Source organism: Thunnus thynnus, chromosome 19 (assembly GCF_963924715.1).
Source record: "Thunnus thynnus chromosome 19, fThuThy2.1, whole genome shotgun sequence".
In the NCBI taxonomy this organism is placed as follows: domain Eukaryota; kingdom Metazoa; phylum Chordata; class Actinopteri; order Scombriformes; family Scombridae; genus Thunnus; species Thunnus thynnus.
In genome coordinates, this window is record NC_089535.1 from 17,627,529 (window position 1) to 17,648,363 (window position 20,835).

Sequence of the window (20,835 nt, forward strand, 5' to 3'; positions counted from 1 at the left end):
TCTCCCTCTCTGTTTCGCTGATGGAACAAGGTGATGCCTCTGCTGTTCGACATCAACACACAACACACAAACAACCACACACCCATGCCGACAGACCGGCTGAGTGGATTGGTGAGAGAAAGTGCACAAGAGATGAAATGTGGTTGAGAGATGGCAGGTTAGAGCAGCAGCAGCAGGAGGAGGAGGGATACGAGCGAGAGATGAACTGGCAGCGGAGTGATGGAAGGAGAAAGTGAGGTGATTAAACTAAATCTAAAAGAGATAAAGGATCCATTTGAGTGGAGGAATAAATTAATGGAGGAGAGGAAATAGAAAAGGTAATAGAGATAGTTGGCAGGATAAATAAGATAATTAAGAGACAGGCTTGGGGAGTAAGGGAATACATGGCGTTACATAATTAGGATACAAAAAAAAGTAACTACTCCGTTAAAGTTACAGAAAATAGACATAATCAGATCATTGATACATTTAGTGAAAATGGGGTTTATTTGCAGGATGTGGCAAAATAACTCACTGATCCACAATGATGTTAGTAGAGGACGATACCACATGGCGCACACAGGTGTGCCCAGCAGGCGCACGTACACACTCTTAACACACAGTGAACTTATGTTGGGAGAGGAGGCGGGGACGGTCGTTACGCACTGTGGCAGTCCCAAAGACTCGTACGGATGAGTTAAAAGAGAGCTTGAGTATATGACAGCTTGTAGCGCACATGACAGCTCTCCACTGAGATGACTGTGTGTGTGCGTAACGTATCCAGAGCTCACGGCGCGTCACCGGTCGCCAAGCACGTTCAATACCGAACGAGTTAGAGAAAACTCAGATGTATCACACAGATGGAACCAAATAAAAGGACACGGTGAAGCCCAAGATGCCGCTGCACATACAGTATGTCTGCCAGCGCCGTTCCTCAAAGAAGAGCTGCGAAGGAGGACAAAGCTCTCGTAGAGTGGGCACGAACACCCGATGGGAGGTCTTTCCCCGCTGCGACATACAGTATGTCTGTGTGATAGCTTCACACAGCCAGCGGGCCAAGCACTGTTTCGTCAGAGGCTTTCCCCGAGAATGTTCTCTGTAGTGCACATCATGTGTTGTGTACTTGTGTGTTGCTACTGCCTGAATTTGTTAAATGAAAATCAAGTTTTTCTTTAAAAACACCCTGAGCAGAGGACACATTTTTGATGCTAAAAATCGTTTCCTCATTTTCTTTTCTAAGGTTTCATACTTCTGTTGTCTTACAGAATACACTTAAGTAAACGTCGTCTTATTGACATTTCTTTTCTCTTGTCTTTTTCATATTTGGTATTGAGGTAATCCAAAAGTGGATTAGGTTTTTAACTAATAATTGTATCCAAAAAGTAACCCTCCCAAGCCTGTTAAGAGATGACAGAGACAGATCAGTTCCTTCACCTACTTATCTCCATCTTTCCCACCTCTACCTCGTAAACAGATAGATGTGTCACAGAATGATGAGACAACCAGGAAACAAAGAACAAGACAAGTTCAAAGGAAGATAAATATTCATATAAACAGCACAACATGTCAAGAGAAAAGCAAGGAGGAAAAAAAAAAAAAAAGGCTGCAGTGTTTGTCTCACTCACGGTAGGGGGGAGGAATGAATGATGAAAAGTGTTGGAAAATAAAGCGGTGATGTAAAGGAAAGCCTTTTGATGAGTCATACGTGTGTGTGTGTGTGTGTGTGTGTGTGTTTGTGTGTGTGTGTGTGTGTGTGTACATTGGAGCGATCTATAAATTGCACAGCATTAAGGGAGAAGTGAGCTATGAGAGGCACAGAAAAGCAGGTGGAAATACAGTGATTGAACAGCCTTGATTCTCTCTGATTACTCTGATCTTTGGTCAGCCAGGAAAGATGGTACAGCACAGTCCTCCAGTCAGGGTTAATCAACATCTTGAAAGAGGAACTCTTATTCTATTTATTCTATTATTATTACTATTACTATCGTAAGAATTCTGCATTAATGTGGTAGGGTGGACACACAATGGTGTCTGTATTATAAGGCTCATAGGTCACATGACAAGTAAACTGTCAAACCTCTTAAACTGTTAGCAGCTTTTTTTAACAAAAACACAATGGCAGGGCCCCTACCAGATACAAATCCAAACATACTGTGTGATCAACATGAATTAATGTCCTCTGAGTACCTCATGGACATTGGCTCTTAATGAGGGCAGAAGTCTGTGCCTCTACTGGGGTTTGAATTGCCCTCTATGGTTTGGTTTTTGGCTGGTAGAAAGTGTATTGTTGGCCAAGATGTCCCCCCAAAAAATATGGCAAGTAAAAATCAATAGCTTTATTAAAGTTGTATTATGTGCAGGTTTGATTTTGAGTGTGAAAGCTCCAAAATATCTTGAAGGGGACATATAATGCACACTTCCAGGTCTATATTATATTCTGAGATGCTACTGGAATGTCTTTCATTATTTATAGTTTAAAAAACTCCTCATTTATCTTATACTGGCCCTTCATGCAGCTCCTCAGTTCAGCCTCTGTCTGAAACAGGCTGTTTTGGCTCCTGTCTCTATAAGGCCCCCCTCCTGATGAGCCAACTCTTTTCTGATTGGCCAGCTTTCCTGAAGTTGCCCCTTGGCAGATCTCCGCCGGCTCCAGAGGCTACGTATACAAACAGGAGTAGTCAGATAGCATCACTTTTTCTTGTTCTCCATTCAAAATGTCAACTTCTCATATACATCCGTGCATGATCCAGTCAAAATTTGATCTGAAACATGCTGGTGGACAACGTGACCAGCCCATGAAACAACTTTAGCAACAAAGGCTATGGAACGGATGGCTGTTTGTGGGAATGCGCGAACCATCTGACATCAGTTTGATGAGGAAGTAGAGCGCAGGCTGGAGCCCAGGCTTTTGACTCAAAGGCAGTAGTTTTACATACCATGTTTAACATAGACATCTGACATCATAACAGTATATAAATGATAGAAAATCACAACAAGCTTATGTCCCCTTTAAATTTCTGCTCACATGTCAGGCTGTTGATTAGCTCATGGCATTTTTATTTTTAGTTCCCCTTATCAGACACAGTGCACCTCTTGTTACTTCATTCGACATGGAAAGCAATCTACACAATGCAGCACACTGTCACAGCGATGGTGAATTAGCTATTATGTTATAGATTTGAAGACAGACTATTGCTAAATCTGTACATTTTGTGCTGGATTAATGTTCTCTGTGTGCTTCCTGTGTGGAGTGACGGTATGGTCAACAAAACTGAAAACATGTCTACTAAAAGCCTCACTCTCTCACAGCCATGTTGGCAGAATCCCAGGTCACCACACACTGTAATGTGTTTAAATTTAAAATATGAGTCATTGTAATAAAATAGCAAAAAAAAATAAAAAAAGCAGTTACAGTGTGATTGAATGGGCTGATGTGGCCTCCTGACTTTGTTTTTAGCTATTGTTGTGGTTGCACTTATCAGATTGTAATGAATCTGGATAGAGTTCAAATTTCGGGTAGTGAATTCTTGGCAGTGGAGTTAATCTAAAGGTTTCAATAGTATTTAATCCTCATTCAGTTTTGTCAACGTTCAATGAAATTAAATCGGAATCATCATTTTATACCTGAACTACAGGAAAAAAGATCACACACGCAAACACAATCATACACACAATGGAATACCATGATAACTGCTCCCAACCAGCCATGTTTTCCTCTTCAGTGCACCCCACTGCACATGACAGAGCAAAGCACACATGGGGCACATTAACCTCTCTCTGTCACACACACACACACACACGCACACACACACACACACACACACATACATACACACACCCACATACATTTCTTCCTCAGGGAAACACCAGCTGGGGCATGCAGAGTATGGGGTTACCATAGCAACAGCATCTATAGGTGTGGCATTGCTGAGTCGACAGTAAGAGAGTGGTGTGAATGTGTGTCTGTCTTATTTTATGTGTGGTGGTTGGCATCTTGTGTCACTGGAATCTCTTACAGTGGAATTATTCCCATATTACAAACAAAGATATTTGCGTTTGTGTATTATTTTCACACTTTTTATTTTTTTTGGATGCAATAGTTTTGGCAATTGTCAGCTAATATTTTAAAGTCAACAAAGGAAATGTAGATCATTTTATTTGTTTCTACGATAGTATTTCTGTTAGATGTTGTTATGTGAAGATTTTGTAGAGAAACCAAAAGGATCACATCAACAAAAGAGCCTTTATTATTACTTCTGTAAACCTGGCATGAAGACATTGCACTGCTGGTTCCCACATTTGTGACCTCTGGCCACACACACACACTATAAATTATTGTTTTCTACCACTGATGTGGGTCTTTCCGGAGCCGTAACCTACAGCAGGTGGCGGCAATATGTCGATCTTTGCTGTCCAGTGGAAACAATGGACCTTCAAATTTAAAATTTTTAAGATGAACTGAACAGTCAAGTGTTCTTTTATCGCTTGGGAACTTTTACTACATCTAAAGCCACATAAACCCATCGGATTATCTGAAAAATACATGTTCACAAAGCTGAGCACAGATCTGTTTGACTGTTTTCACAGGATAAAAGAGTCAGAATCAGGTGCCGCCATGTAAACATTTATTTGAAAAATCTGTTTTCATCCACCTTTCATCACATTTAAGTGCCACTTTTCCTTATTAAGTCATCATAATCAAATCAGTCCTGCTTGAAAACATGGAGTTTCCACTTATTTTACAGTAGATACAAATTTAAAAAGCAAACAAACTGTCTCTCCAGTTCAGAAAAGACTCGACCCCTCAAGTCATCTACACCCTGCGGTAGAACCCCGCATGTGTTTGTATTACCTTTTTATATGTGTATCTAATTACAGCAGCGCAATGTGTGAGCCTACATTGCTGTGTCATTAGCAGAAGTATTAAACTAATTTGAATTGAATTAGGTTCAAGCAAGCTATCTAATTTCATCCAGAGAAACGTCTAATTGAATCTGTGTAATCTCTAATCAGTTTCTGAATCGTACTCGGGGTAACATCAACACTCCAGGCTGTTTCTTTAATAACCGAACATGTTATCAGTACCTTTTTTTAGAAAAACGGAGCCCTGTCATCTCTATCTCAACCTGTGTGCGCGCTTATTTCTAACAGCGTGTGCACACGTGCGTCTTATATTCTTTGTGTACCTGCTATTTTTGTGTTTCTGTTTGTTGTGTGTGTTTATTTGTGAGAACAGGGGTCTGTGCAGAAGCTTTGGGGAAATGGATGTTTACTCCCTTTACTATTCTGATTGTGTGTGTGTGTGTGTGTGTGTGTGTGTGTGTGTGTGTGTGTGTGAGAGAGAGAGAGAGAGAGAGAGAGAGAGACACAGTAGCCTATAGGCCTGTTTAGCAGAGAAACCATGGGTTAGGAGGCGAGGGAGAAGCGTTCAGTGTGGAGTCGTATTTAACAGTCAAACATCATTAAAATCTTCTCTGCTCCTCTGTGTGTGTCTGTATGTGCGCGTGTGTGACTGTGTGTATATCAGCGTGCCATGTGTATTTGTATCTGTGTGTGTGTATGTGTTCTCTGTTTGTTCATGTGTGTGAGGATTTAAAAAAAAAAAAGGTTTTTATCTATTTTGTTTGTGTTTCTGTGATGTCTAGCTCACTTTTTTTCTGTTTTCTCTCTCATCGCCGCCGACAGCACTGTCATGTGCAAACACTCGCTACACAACAGATTTTAAAAGACTGAGATAAATGAGCCAGAAATGATACAATTCAATTCACAGGAGTGTCAGTATTGTGGATACATACATAATAATACACAAAACCACTCTCACACATGCATACAGTCACACACACACACACACACACACACACACACAGAGGACATTCAGCCCTTTAGGCAGCTGATTGTCAGCATATATCTTTTGGCATGATGACATGCACGCTGATACACGCAGACACACTCTCAGTAATGGTCTTCTCATCAAAGCGCTGATAGATGTTGTTCACCGGGTTGATTAGAGAATGGTAGAGAGTAATAGAGAGAGAGAGAGGAAATTTTTTGGCACGTTGAAAGAAACAAAAAAGCAGGAAAGGAAGAGAATCACAGAGGAAGAGACATTAAAATATGAATGGCAGAGTGAGCTAGGGACAGAGAGAAAGAAAGGGGTCAGGTCCGTTGAGAGGAAGGCAGACACTTGCATTGATTTGTTAAAGGAACAGTCATTTTTACAACCGTTTTGATTTAATTGTGGCCTTCATTCATATCGGTTATGATGAGATTTTACTCATCGACTTCATTGATGATATAGAGACACAGTAGGAAGTCATAGATATTGTTCTGTCCTGTTTGTTTTGTATATTGTTTGTACTCTGTATCATGTAATCATGTTCTTGAGTGAATAAATGAATCAAAGTCAAATTGAAAATAATAATAATCTTACATGTTTCAGCCATATTGTCTTAAAGGGGACATATCATGCTTTTTGTGATTGTTATTTATATACTGTTATAATGTCGTGTGTCTATGTTAAGCATGGTCGAAGTTCCAAGTCAAAAGCCAGAGCTTCAGCCTGCTCTCAACGCTTTGTTTGCAATGTTACCTCTACTTCCTCCTCGTGATGATGTCAGCTTGTCGCACACGCCCACAAACGGCCGTCCGTTCCATAACCTTTGTCGCTGAGGTTTTTCTACGGGTTGTTCATGTCGTCCACTGGCATATTTCAGCTTGAACGTGTACAGATGTATTTGAGAAGTTTCCATTTCAAGTAAAGAATGAGAAAAAGAAGTGAAATCCTGCTCCTACTATTTGTTTATGTAGCCTCCGGAGATGCCGGAAATCTGCCAAAAAGCAGAACAGCGTGGGCTCCTCAAGAAGGGGGTGTTTAAAGAAACAGGAGATAAAACAGCCTGTTTCAGACAGAGGCTGAACTGAGGGGCTGCATAAAGGGCCAGTAGAAGATAAATAAGGAGATTTTTGGACTGAAAATCATGCAAAGATATTCCAGTAGAGCCCCAAAATAAAAATATAAACCTTGAAATGTGCATGGTACGTCCCCTTTAAACCAGTAGGAGGAGCTTTAATAGTTATTACCCATACACTTACCCAGCACTGCACAGAGACTCCCAAACGCTGTCGATTTCTGAATGAATATCAAATATTAAAAAAATTTTTTTTGGCCTGACGGGGGTTCTTGTTGTTATCATTATGGAGAAACACAGATTCGGTAAACGTTCAGTACGTTCAGTAAACGTTGAGTACAGTTAGACCCAGCAGTCTCCATTAGGTTCGGCGAGTTCAAAGTTTTGAATACACCCCCGTTTTCACAGGTAACTTGTTAGTCTGTCCCTCTCGCCGCAGGAAATAATGGATTACTCCTGGAAAGCTATTGATGTAGCACTTTTCTCCTTTTGAAAATAACACGCAGATTATTCGACCAATGAGAATTTAGTCGGACGAGAGCATATCGACCAACTAATCGACCAGTAGACCAGCAGACTACAGCCCTAGAAACTTCTTGGTTCAATCTGGTTTGACTTGATAACGATGCTGAGATGTACAGTAGTTGTGGCTCACACAGCGCTATAGTGTGAAGGATAATTGTAAGCGACATTTTGGGTTCGTTCACTACTCTGACAGGGGTTTAGATATTTGGGTTTAAATGTGGATTTGTTTGTCTGCTAGGCTGACTGCTTGGGTTGTTTGACATTGTGTACTCTATATACACATATATAGAGTCCAGAGGTTGCTAAAAAGAGTCTCATTTTCTGGTATAAGAATGTATATATCCCGGATAAGTGTATTTGTGTGTGTTGTCATGGCTGTAATTGTTAGTTTATCCTCCTGTTTATGTTTGTTTTGTCACTGTATGCATACAAAGGTCTTGAGTTAATATATACAGTATATTTAGTTATAAGACAGGGAAGAGGTCAAAAGAAGGGGAAGAATAAACCCCGGGAAAAAAAACGTGAAAGAAATAGAGAGACAGCAGAGAGCAAAAAAAAAAAAAGCACAGCAGAAGGAGAGTGTAATTTTGCGAGCCGCACTGTGCTTCCTGCAGTCTCAGTGGGAGTGTAGTTCTATGTCATATCCCGTCCTCCAGCTGTCACTCAATCCAGGGGGTCTCTTCTCTGACACCCTACTGACTGACAGCTCACATCAGTGCTCTGTATGTATGTGTGCGTGTGTATTTCTGTAGTGAGATATATAGCCGCATCCAGCTGCCTCAAGGGGTGAATGCCCTGTGTGTGTGTTTGTGTGTGTGTGTGTGTGTGTGTGTGTGTTTTCATAGGAGACACTCATTCTTAATGACAGTAGAAGGTCACAGTTATCAGTCTCATATCCTCTCCGTCTCTCTTTCTACCAGTCGTCGCTCTCTCTCTCTCTCTCTCTCTCTTTTTCTGAAGAGAGTAGCTGATACTGTCTGATCATATGAGACATAAGCACTGTTATTTTTATCTGTGTTTTTTTTTTTTTGAGTGCCTGGTATATCCCATTCGTGACAAGTGCATAGGCATACTGACATGTGAAATGAGAGTGGAATCTATACTGCAAAACATAAATAGCTTTTCTGTCTTAGCGTTCTGTGACTACACTGTTCTTACAGTCAATTTCAACTTGAACCTGTTTTGGCCCAAAAGGACAGTTCTGCATTTAATTTCTCTCCATTCCCTAGCATATGAATCAGCTGGTTAGATTTCGTTTTATGAATTTTATTCTTGAGTTTTTTTCTCATGAGATCATGTGAAACAGTGCGTGTTGAGTTATAAAGTCTGCATCTGCTTCACAGGCAGACAGCGCTAATCAATGAAAGAGGTGTAATTAGTAACGGCGTTCTTCACCTCCTAAGAGCAGAGTTACTGCAGTAAAGGACAGAATCATCGCTGCAGTTTCAAGCTTATAGTTTTATATTAAAACAAGCATCAAGATCAGGTAGAGGTGTCGGGGGAAACAACAGCTAACAAATAGCAATCGAGTTAGATGATTAGACAGTTACATCATTCAGGCCGATGATGTCACAGGCCTACACTGTTAAAGGAAAGGTTACATCTGCTAATGGCAAAGATGAGAAGTAGGAAGTGAATTATTTCTGTGTTGTTTTTTTTAAATATTGTACTTCAACTTGAGATTGCAACTGTGCTTCTGTCCTTTTTTGGAGTAACTCAACTACTTTTTTTTAAAGCAAAAATGCCAAAAACATGCTAATACATGATAATAAACTGCATATATTTGTGTTTTGGACTGTTGATCAGACAAAACAAGACATTTTAAGACATCACTTTGAGATTTAAGAAATTTTAATGTAATTGTTTTTCTATTTTCGGACATTTTACAGACAAAACGATTAATCAAGAAAATAATCTGAAGATTAATGGATAAAGAAAATAATGGTTAGTTACAGTCCTACTTCACAGCATGTGCTGATGTGTGAAAATGAAGTGTATCGCTGATATCTGACTCCCACATGTATTTAATCACTAGAAATCTAGAAAATTTACAGTTGAAAGATGGCTGTTTCTCCAACAAAAATGCCAGGCTATTAAGCACTACATTTCAAAAATGTTTTAATAGGGAACAGCCGGTTCATTAAAAGCTGTTGTGGTCCAGGCTTAAATTGGGTTAAAACTCAATCAAAGTTGGTTCAAAAAGGGCCAGGTGCAATTATTTGGACCTGAGCAATTATACTCGAATGTACTCGACATTTTGCATGAGAGTTATGAGTAGTTTACTTAACTTCTCTTCAATACACCATTTTCGCTTACTGCGCCATCATTTAAAAAGGCAATATCTGAACAATTTAGACTGTAGATAATGTGGTCCAAACATATGTACAAACCATTACCTATTGCAGAGTATATTCCCTCCTTGCTGTTTACCAAGAACCAAGAACATGACGTACCAAGTGCACCGCTGAGCTTTCTTTATTGCGTCATTGCAAAAGCAGTTTCATTACCTTTGATTCAATGCCACTCTCACCTTGCTCAGAAAGCATGAAGGCTAAATATAAAAAGTCTAATGTTACCAGCACTCCCTTTAATGCTCATATCATTTTACGTGTGTCTTAAACACCATTATACCCGTGTGAACCAGTGAGAATACAACAGTGGAAATCAGGCTTGAGGGCACAGAGGGATTACAACAGTCTGGAGAGAGGTGATACCGGCCACGTACATATACATAAACCTCTTCAATGTGTACAGGCCTATGTGTGTGTGTGTGTGTGTGTGTGTGGGTGTGTAATAGGAGATAGGAGGATTCAAGGGCCTCTGTGCAATGATCCTGGTCTCTATCTCCTCAAAGGAGAGAGGAGCAATAGAGTGGAAGTGAGAGCGGAGAGAGGAGAGAGCAGATCAAGGGATAGTAAGGTTCTTCAAAAAATTGGACCTCTGACCGCTGTCTGCTGTGTGTGTGTGTGTGTGTGTGTGTGTGTGTGTGTGTGTGTGTGTGTGTGTGTCTGTGCACATGACCAGGAGGTGGGATCCCCCCCCCCCCGCCCAAATCCAAACCCCCGTTCCTCCCCCACTGCCACCACCACTTAAGGCGTTACCATGACGACGGGGTTAGAGGCTAGCCCGCTAACTGAAAAAGAAAGAAGGTGCATTCTGACATGAGCTTAGATCTAAGTGCTCCAGTCTGTTTAGAATGCATTCCTCTCTTTTGTTGGTGAGCTGGAGTATTTCTCCTTTTTTTTTTTTTTTAACTTTGCATCCATGCTGGTAAAAAGACTCTATTTTTTTCCCCTGCAGGTTTTCATACTTGTCAGCAATTATCTTCCATTTCATTTCTCATTCATGCCTTCCCTCTCGGAGTTGTTTGTTTTTAGTTGCATCCCTTCAAAAAATTACTCAAGGTACTTGGCTTTGTGCTTTTTCCACACGAATTAGCAAAAAAAAAAACTAGTTCAACCACAAATAACAACACGCTGATTTGCGCCAGAGTTAACACTCTACCCGACTGTGTTGTGCATTGCAAATACCTTTTTTATATTTCTTGATTTAACATCACCGAACATGCGCTTCCACATGCAGCGATGAGATTAATTTAGTTAGAAAGTGGTTACTTTCAGTCGAATCTTGCAGCAGTGACTAGTCACATTGTTTGTCAAATCTTGCACACTTGCACTGAAAATTAAACAGCAAATATGCAAACTGGATAAAGTAATAAACATAGAAATAACCAATTCAGGGAACAGACCACAAAACAAAATCTAAAAACTGCAGGAACACACACATTAGCCAACGTGCTAAAAAAAGTATTTGTGTGTGTATAATATATGTATAAATATGTGCATATATTTAGAGTTTCTCCCCATTATCATCCCTTTCATTTATTTTCCTTTTAGGTGGTCCGTTTCTTCTCTTACTGATGTTGAGTGATAGTGGTGGCAATTCACTTCACTCAGATCTTCACTCAGAGAGGGTGTGATGATGTCATGAGACGAAACCGTCTAATTGGCCCGCTGTGAGGGAAAAAAGGGCTCAAGTGCATTGGTGTAAATTAGGTGATAGATCACACTGCGTTGGTACATATAACTCATATTCACACGTACCACTTCCCCCTGTAGCCTGTTCCGTGACTCTAACTATACTGCATACTCACTATTATAGTGAATATGTCTAAGCCTGCTTTTATCTTCTATAACCTGGTGTTACTTTCCATCCAACTCAGCTCGCACCAAAAATAGAGCCCCATCCATTTTAGTGCCTACCATGAAGTATACACACATGGATGAATGCACATATCCTGCATGTACACACACACACACACACACACACACACACCAATCACATTTCCTCTCTTCGTTCCCCTGGGGAACCAAAGTCCTGCATCAGCTGCTAAATTGCCTAAACTCTCTCATCTGCTAATGGGCTACCTGTCTTCCTGCGTGTCAGCCTCTCTGTCTACATTAATGAGTTTCTGTTGTCTGTCTGCCTGCCTGTGTGCCTTCCTGGATGTCTGCCGTCTTGTCTTTATGTACGCTGCCTGTTTTGTCCGCCTGTTTATTCGTCTGTTTCTGCAGTCTGTCTGGCTTCCTCTTGGTTCACACAGTGTATCTTTTTGGTCTCTGTGGTTTGATGTGAGACTCTTTGCTACTCTGTATGACTGTTGTGTTGATAAATCTACACACAGTTTTCTTGTGAAATATAATAATGTCCTTATATTCTGCCACTTAACCCACAGAAAGTACAAAGCATAGTAAATAAGGCAAAGGAAGATTTTCGACTTGCCTTTCAGTGCTTTTGGCAAAAATAGTTGCAGTAGTCAAAGTATTAGTTGCAGTTACAGTAGTAATAGCTGTACTAGCAGAAGTAGTAAGAGTAGTGAACGTAGTAATACTACCTATAGCAGTAGCGGATGTAGTTTACTGCAGTAGCAGGCTAATGTTATCAGCAGAAGTAGTACTGTAGTAGAAGTATTAGCATAGTATATAGCACTTTTTAAAGTGTTATATGTCTTTTCATACCAGTGTTTTATATTTTGCAAATGATGGACACAAGTTGTAATTGTAGTAACGGTAGAAGTCATAATACTAAAATGATAGCAGTACTAAGAGTAATCTAAGTATAGTAGTTAGTGGTAGTATAGTAGTTGTAGTAGGCATTTATAGCAATATTTATAGTAGTGATAGCAGTTGTAGTGCAAACAGTCAAACAAGTATTAGTCATAGTGGTTATAGTAGTAGTAGTAGTAGTAGTAGTAGCAAGAAAATCAGGCTACTAATTGGTAGTGGTAGTTGGAGTAAAAATACTGATAGTAGCAGTAACAGCAATTGAGGCGGTTGTAGTGCTAACAGTAATCTAATACATCTTAAATTTGCATCTAATATAAGTAAATGTAATGTAGGTATTGGTAGAGGTAGGCCTAGTACTTGTAGCATAATGTACAGTAAGTAGAGTTTCTGCTATGTAGTTGAAAGAAGACAGAAGGCTGTACTCTTGCTTTGCTGATGTTGCCATGGCAACCAAGGACTCAGCGTAGTGGGAGAATAAGAATGTCGTACACCTAGTCATTGTAAAAAATACCAGTAATATCATATTGGTCTTTGTATATGTCTCCCATTGAATCCAGTTCCTTTGTGTCTTCCCTCTTTGTCCCGCAGTCACATTTTTTCCTGAACTTCTTTATTCTCACCTTTTCTGTTTCCCCTCTTTCCACAAGAGCAGTGTGTCTGTGACTACTGCACACAGAGAATCTCTGTAGTTGAAGCCATGAAAGGAGTTTTCATGCAATATTAAAACGGGATAGATTTTGATTGGGTTATTTGTGTGTCTGTACCCTCATATGTTAGAATATAATAAAGTTGATGTTTCCCGTGTCTTTGTCTGTCCTTGTCAAACAGTTTGTTTTTTTTTTTCCCTCCACAGCTCCTTATTGTCTATCCATATTTCGGTCTCTCTGTCAACGTGTCCCCGCTGATGTCAGCCTATTCCTTGAACCGTATCATAAATAGAGCCCCACTGACATTTCAATTTGCCCCATAACCCTTCATATATATACACACACACGCACACACACATACATATACACACCAAGTTCATTGTTGAGCATCAGTTCAGTGGCAGGCGTTTCTTTGGTTTCCACAGAGACAAGGAAAAGCAATAACTGCACACTTGACCCCTCTGCTCTTTTATTGGCCTCTTCTCCCCTTCACACACACACACACACACACACACACACACACACACACACACACACACACACACACACACACACACACACACACCTCAAATCTAATCTGGAAGAGTGAGCCTCCATGGCGATATTCCTCCATCTTCCCCTGAGGATTGGAGAAGAGGGGCGAAAAGAGAAGGGGAGAGCAGCGAAGAGAGGAAGTTAATAATTTCATCTCGCAGTGACCTGGAGACGATAAGATCGATTGTTTGCCTCTTGTAGTCTCCTCATATCACACACACACACACACACACACATTCTCACGTGCAGGCAGGCAGAAACACACTCGGCACGCGCGGATCATCACAGTCTCCCATCCTCTCTCACACACACAGTTTCTACTGAAACTTTATGATTTTGTGAGGGGATGAAGAGAGGAGAAGATGAACCGTGGGCACGAGGGAGACGAGTGTGACGGAGAGAAAACAGCAAGAGAAAAACACAGAGCCAGATGGAAAGAAAGACAGACAGACAGAGAGATTGAAGGAAAATATTAGGAGGAACGACAGGCTAGCCTTAGTGACAAGTCTGTTTACTGTTTATTTTGGTCTCCAGTCTCATTTCTCTTCATATTGGCAGAGGCGAGATGATTTCCTTTCGCTGTTTATTCCTGTGTGGATTTCTGTGTTTCGTGCGTATTTGTGTTGGTGCGTGTTCCTCCGCGTGTGTGTGTGTGTGTCCTCTGTTTGCCTCATCTAAGATCAGCTATCTGAACTCAATCTTTCCTCAATCATCTGCAGCTACGGTGTCCTTACATAACATGTAGGTCTCCGTATGGGATTTCCTCTTTTTTCCTTCCTTACCCACGCAAATATTACATCAGTGGATCCGATACTTGAACACATTCTATCCTGTAAAGTGCTTCATGACTTGTGCAATGCAGATAGATACACTATAAATCAAATCGTTTTTTTTTTTTCTAGCCTCTCAGAGTTTGATTGTGGATTCAAGCAATCCAGATGTCAATATCTCTTAAGAAGCTCGACTTATGCCGGTTTTTATTATCTCAGGCACACACAGCTGAAAAGTATTGCTAGGTAAATAACCATGAAAATGTTCAGCTGAGTTTATTTTCATGTTTTACAATCCAGATTTCCCCCGTGTGCTCTTTGTGCAAACAGAAATATGAAGCTTTGAAATCTGAAATGTGATCCATTCGTGTAAGTGTGTGTGTGTGTGTGTAGAGTCTATGAGTGTGTGTGTATTTGGCATTATTACAAGCCATCCTGAGTGACCGCACTCTAAAGCTAAAGCTACGTCTCCACAGTACATCAGAACAATAAGAGCTTACTTATGATGATTTCTCCCTCTCAGTAATCAGGTCAGGGTCGATCGGATTGTTTCTTGTGCGTGAGAGTGTATGAGCGTCTGTCTGTTTGTGTGGAAGGAGGCGCACAGTAGTGATGCTTCCCTGCAGTGATGCCTTCTGTAACACAGGTGTGCATTTTTGAGCATGTCTGTGTTTACTGGTGTGAACATTAAAATATTTTTTGGGGGCATTTTATGCTTTTTTTATTAGATGGCATCAGTAGAGAGATGACAGGAAACAAGGGAAGAGAGAGAGAGATGGGTCTGACCTGCAACAAATATCCATGGCTTGGAATGTTTTCAAGTTTGGCTAAAACAATACTTACCCATATGTATAAGACAGACCTATCTTTTAAGTATTTTTGCGTCTTTTGTCTTGTAAATTCTATATTATGTAGTTATAATTGTATTAATGTATTCAAATTGCCCTCGAAAGCTTAATCTCCATGGGTTTTCCCTGAATAAATAAAAAAGTTATATATAGACTGTCGTCCATTTCCATGTGAAAACACTGCACGATCTACATGTGATGATGACGAGTCCCTCGTGTAAACTCGCCTCCACTCATGTCTTGTTTTTCCTCTCTTTGTTTGTCTCACGCAGTTCTCCAAGGAGAAGTACCTGCTGGAGTCTCCCCCCGAGAAACTTCGTAAGGAGCTGGAGGAGGAGCTGAAACTGAGCTGTGCTGACATCAGGAGCCATGGCTGGTACCATGGACACATACCCAGAGAGGTACACGCACACACACACACACACACAAACTGTAAAAGTACATTATACAATCTATACATGCACATTAGTGTACATAATGTTTCCTGTGTCATGACATTGGGAGTTCTGAATGGATACTTGAGAACAGATTGGACCACACATAATTTTCAAGGCAATAAACCCTCGAGTTGACGCACTTCCTGTGTACAATGTGTCTTAGCAGACAGTCGCATGCAGACAAGTACATAAGTAAAGCTGAAATATAGTAGAACAACTGATTGTACATTGATAGAAAATTAGTCGCCAACATCGATAATAATCCAGTAATTGTTATTTATCACACATGAATGCCAAATATTTGCTGGTTTCACCTTCACAAATGTGAGGATTTGCTGCTTTTTGCTGTATTATATAATTTTAAAAGGTATATCTTTGGGTTTTTAGGTCAAAACAAACAGTTTGAGGGAAGATGTGATGGGCTTTTTTCAGTTCATAGATAAACAATAATTGTTTAACTGAAAAAATGTTTGACAGATTAGTTGATAATGAAGATAATTATAAAACTTTTCATTGTATTTAGATTAAAGTCTAATGTATTTCAGCTAACCAGATGAACTTTAATACTCAAACACACCTAAAACTTCATTCCTTATTAGTCAGTGTGAAAATATCAGTTTTCTATCCTGGTTAGATATCAAGAAAACCACTAAAATATTAATATAAAGCTTCAAGTTAAACTTTCTGTATCACAGTCTCTCAATCCCTGTAGTAGTGAAATAAATTATGAATAAATACATTCATAAAGACATATTGTTGCTGTAGTTTGCTTTTCAATTCTCCACATTTCATGTCACACTTTTAAAAAGCCAGAATGAAAGGAGATAAAAAATACCAAAAACAGTATTTCTGTGGGGGTTGATGTGGATGTCACCAGTAGTATTAGTTGAGCGATTACTTTTGCCAAAGTCACTGGCTTTGAAAGCACAGTTTAAATGCTTTACACACAGACTGACACTGATTAATGAATCCCATCATCTGTCACAGCTCAGTAGAAATTGCTTTAGCGCTCGGAAGGAGGGAAACTGTGCCAAACAGACAGCTGCGCGTGTTGCTGATGTACACAATTGAGTTTCACAGCTGGTGACCAAGACACAGATATACAGAGACACATGACAACAACAACCCACACACACACGCTCACACACTGCACGCACATGTGAAGCGTAAGTACAGCCTCTGTCTCTTGATCAACCTCTGTTCTCTGTCTCTCTCTCACACAAACACACACACACACACACACACATTCACAGATTCAAATCAGCCATCTGTGAATCTTTCCTCTTTTAATTTACATAAAGTATTCATTTATTCATGAATTTGCCCCAGTGTAAACTTGGGGAAACCCTGAGCCCTCTGGTTAGCAAAACAATACTTAGCGACTAAATCTCTCTCTCTCTCTCTCTCACACACACACACACACACCCTGTGGGTGGGTACTGTATTTAGCTTCTCTAAATCCCATCCTTCCTTCCTGCTCGCTTTTTTCCTTCTCTTCTGATCTTGTTCCTTTTTAAAATTAAGACTTCCAGTATGTGCAAAAGTCACGAGTGCATGAACTAATGTGACTTTCCTTTCACTCATTTGTTTTGTACCAAATTGTCAGTGTAAAACATGATATATTCTCAAATGCAGTGAAGAATCAGATAAAAACAGCTATATAAAAACTCACCTCAATAGAATTATGTTTAGAAATGGCAGATGTAAGAGGATCCCACACTTGGTTTGAGCTTTTGATCTGTGTGTATACTGCCTCCTGCTGGTGTGACGCTGCTTGCCTTGTGCTGTGCTGCTCTGCATGTTCGAGTGCATTTAAAGCTCAACACCTTCAGCTGTCATCAGCACTCTCTTTGCAGGCACTTTCAAAAGGAATACTGCTCAGTTTAACAAATTAAAGGAAAACACAAGATAAAGTGTCTTAGGTGTTCGGCCACCAGAACAGCTTCAATGCACCTTTGCATTGATTCTACAAGTCTTTGACCTCTTCTGGAGGGATGAACACTATTCTTCTAAAAGATATTCCCTCATTTGGTGTTTTGATGATGGAGGTTGAGAGCGCTGTCTAACACGTCGGTCCAAAATCTCCCATAGGTGTTCAATTGGGTCGAAATCTGGTGACATGGCATGTGATTCGCATCATTTTCATACTCATCAAACCATTCAGTGACCCTTCGTGCCCTGTGAATTGAGACATTGTCATCCTGGAAGAGATCACTCCCATCAGGATAGAAATGTTTCATCATAGGATAAAGGTGATCACTCAGAACAACTTTGTATTGATTTGCAGTGACCCTTCCCTCTAAGTGGACAAGTGGACCCAAACCATGCCAGAAAAATGCCCCCCACAGCATAACAGAGCCACCAGATCCCCTCACTGTAGGGGTCAAAGCATTCAGACCTGTACTGTTCTCTTGGTGCACACTTTATCTGACCATATCACTTTTTTTTCCACATCTTTAGACTAGTGCCTATTGTTTTTGCAGCACTGAACTCTCAAATGTGCATTCATCTTTGTAATTAGGGGTTTATGTACTGCAACCCTACTATAATATCTCTCTCTGTGTAATTGTTGAGGGACTGTTCTTGCTGACACAGTCTGATCACGTCCTGCGTTGACATTCTCAGTCACCTGAGGAAGAGATGCTCCTCTGTTTTTATTACGGTCATCAAATTCGCGCTGTCGACCACAATTTCCGACCCTGTTTACTGAGGTCTTTCCTATAGATCTATATGCAGACTTAGATCTTTTTTTTCTTGCCATCATGATACAAATTCATAATCAACTGGGCCTGCTCAGCGTTTTTACACATGCCACGGAGCATGACTGGATGTTAATTGCTTAATTGTACCATGCAGTGCTCCTGTGTGGAAACATCTGCATTCGTTTATGTTTCTCCACTCATTTATTCAGGTTTTTCCCTTTCATTTGTTACCAACCTGTATTAGTTTCTGTTTCTGTTTCTGTTTTAGCACATGGCTGCCAGATCAGTATTTGTGATCTCCTCTCACAAAGCTACAGAAACCAGAGACACTGAGATCGGCAGTGTTTGGTATCAGCGAGACGTACAGCCTGAAGCTGTTCCGTTTACCATGAACGGGAAATTACTTCTTCTGGATTGCTTGTCTTGTCAATAAATTCAAAATAAGTTTGTTTTTTTTACAATAGTGCTAAACTCAATAAAACATCTCTTCAGAAATTCATCTCCGGCCATTGTCGCTGGCAATTTATCTACCGCTGCCAATTTAAACTGTGCATAGCAGAGACAGTTTGGCAGTGAGAGAGATAGTTGTGTTTGTTCAGCAACACAAACTGTCCTGAGGCATTGTTATAAATAATCATGATTCTCTCAATTCAATTATTCAATTATTCAACAGTCAAAGTATCACAAACATAATGTTCAGACATGTTTTGTAACTCAGTGAGCCAAACATGCTTCCAGCTCTTTAGGATTGGAGCCTTTTTTTGTCTCCTTTTACTTAATTAAAACCATTACAAACCTTTTTTTTTTTTTCTCTGTCTAGGTGTCAGAGACTCTGGTTGTGCGTAATGGAGATTTCCTGGTGCGGGACTCTCTGACCAGCGTGGGCGACTACGTGCTGACCTGTCGATGGGATAATGAGGTGCTACACTTCAAGATCAGCAAAGTCCTGGTCAAATCAAACGAGACCAAGGTACAGACTCTGCTTTCATTGGCTGTTTGTTTCAGCAGTAATCACCTCTTAACTGTTTTTTGATATAGTTATATATGATTCCTTTAACCTTGTTGTTATATTTTGTCTCCGTATTCTGTGATTTTTAGCTTAAACCATGTGGCGTTTTGCCTTTACTTTATATTCAATAAGCAGAAAGGACACTAGAGAATAATTTACTGCTGCTGTTGTCTATCCTCTCTAGTATATTACTGCCAAAAGATAAAAAAACAGCCACCACCACTCAGTATGTCCTGGTGTTAGAACACCTAAATGCCATCAATAATGTTATTAGTCGCATTTGTTTCTGACCTCTTAAAATGCCAGCTGCGAGAAGGGTCAACTGAGTCTACAGTCTTTACCAACGTGACAGGGTTGCCCACAGCCTCCTCTTCTTGTCTCACTTTGGATCAGCACCGTATCTAAATGGAATGCATTTTTAATATTATTAGTCACTCGTGTGTTTGGCAAGTCAACATCCGTCCTCCGTGAGGAAGGCCTGTTTTCTCCTGTTGCCCCTAACAATGAGGATAGTTATACGGGCAGGCTAATTTGTCGCAGGTGTGCCTAGTTGACCAGCTGTGCCTCTCTTGTCTCTCTTTCTCTCTCTGCCTCTAAACCTCAATTCCCACCCTGCTTGTTGTTGATCCCTGTTTCATTTTATTACGGGTGTAAAGTAGTTATTAGATAATTCCGCTCTGTGTAAATGGTTTAAAGCAATGGACAAATAATAGGATTTAAGGGGTAGCAGCAGCACTTTGTGCTCTCCACTCAGAGGAATCTGTAACCACTATGACTACAAAAGCTGGAGTGTAACCTGGAGTGTTTTTTCTGTGCGTTCTCTTTATTACGTTCATGGCGCGAGATGTTATTTGAAATTAATATATCTCCTCACTCACAGGTGCAGTACGTGTTGGAGTCCGACAGTTTCGACTCGGTGCAGGAGCTCGTGCGGTACTACGTGGGCCAGCGCAAACCCGTCTCCCAATCCAGCGGTGTCCACATCTACTGTCCAGTCAGCAGGACTCTCCCCCTGCGCTACCTGGAGGCCACTTTCGCCCTGTCCAACAGCAAGCAAGGCTCCGCCTACTCACCGTCCAATCAGAGGGGGGCGTACATCAAGAGAAGGAGCGTCACCATGACTGACGGGCTAACGACAGAGAAGATGATACCTCACAGGTGAGCCCAGACAAGAAGGAGAGGAGTGTTTTTTAAGTGGCAGAGTTCTGTCCTAAAAAACACAAAAGCGGAGAAAAATCCTTACAATTATTTTTTTGCAGTTTTCATCATATTTGTCACTATTTCATTCTCATTTCATCATTGCTCTCTGTTACATACATGATCAGTGACTCAGACAGCCCCAGTCCAGTTGAGACACCGGTGGCAGCACCAGAACCAGAGCCGGAACCTGTGCCCAAATGCAGGTTGTGT

General features: G+C 40.6%; 1 protein-coding gene across 3 annotated transcripts in view; it reads left to right on the forward strand.

Annotated features, from left to right (window-relative positions):
* Positions 1-20,835, forward strand: part of sh2d3ca (SH2 domain containing 3Ca) — a 59,936-nt gene that overhangs the window by 30,552 nt on the left and 8,549 nt on the right. For 2 of the 3 annotated variants that reach the window (XM_067573948.1, XM_067573950.1), the window contains 4 exons: positions 15,550-15,678; positions 19,237-19,386; positions 20,306-20,583; positions 20,751-20,828. In XM_067573948.1, the coding sequence (XP_067430049.1) occupies positions 15,550-15,678; positions 19,237-19,386; positions 20,306-20,583; positions 20,751-20,828 (635 nt within the window). The remainder of the gene's footprint in view (positions 1-15,549; positions 15,679-19,236; positions 19,387-20,305; positions 20,584-20,750; positions 20,829-20,835) is intronic. The other variant, XM_067573949.1, reaches the window with a different exon arrangement.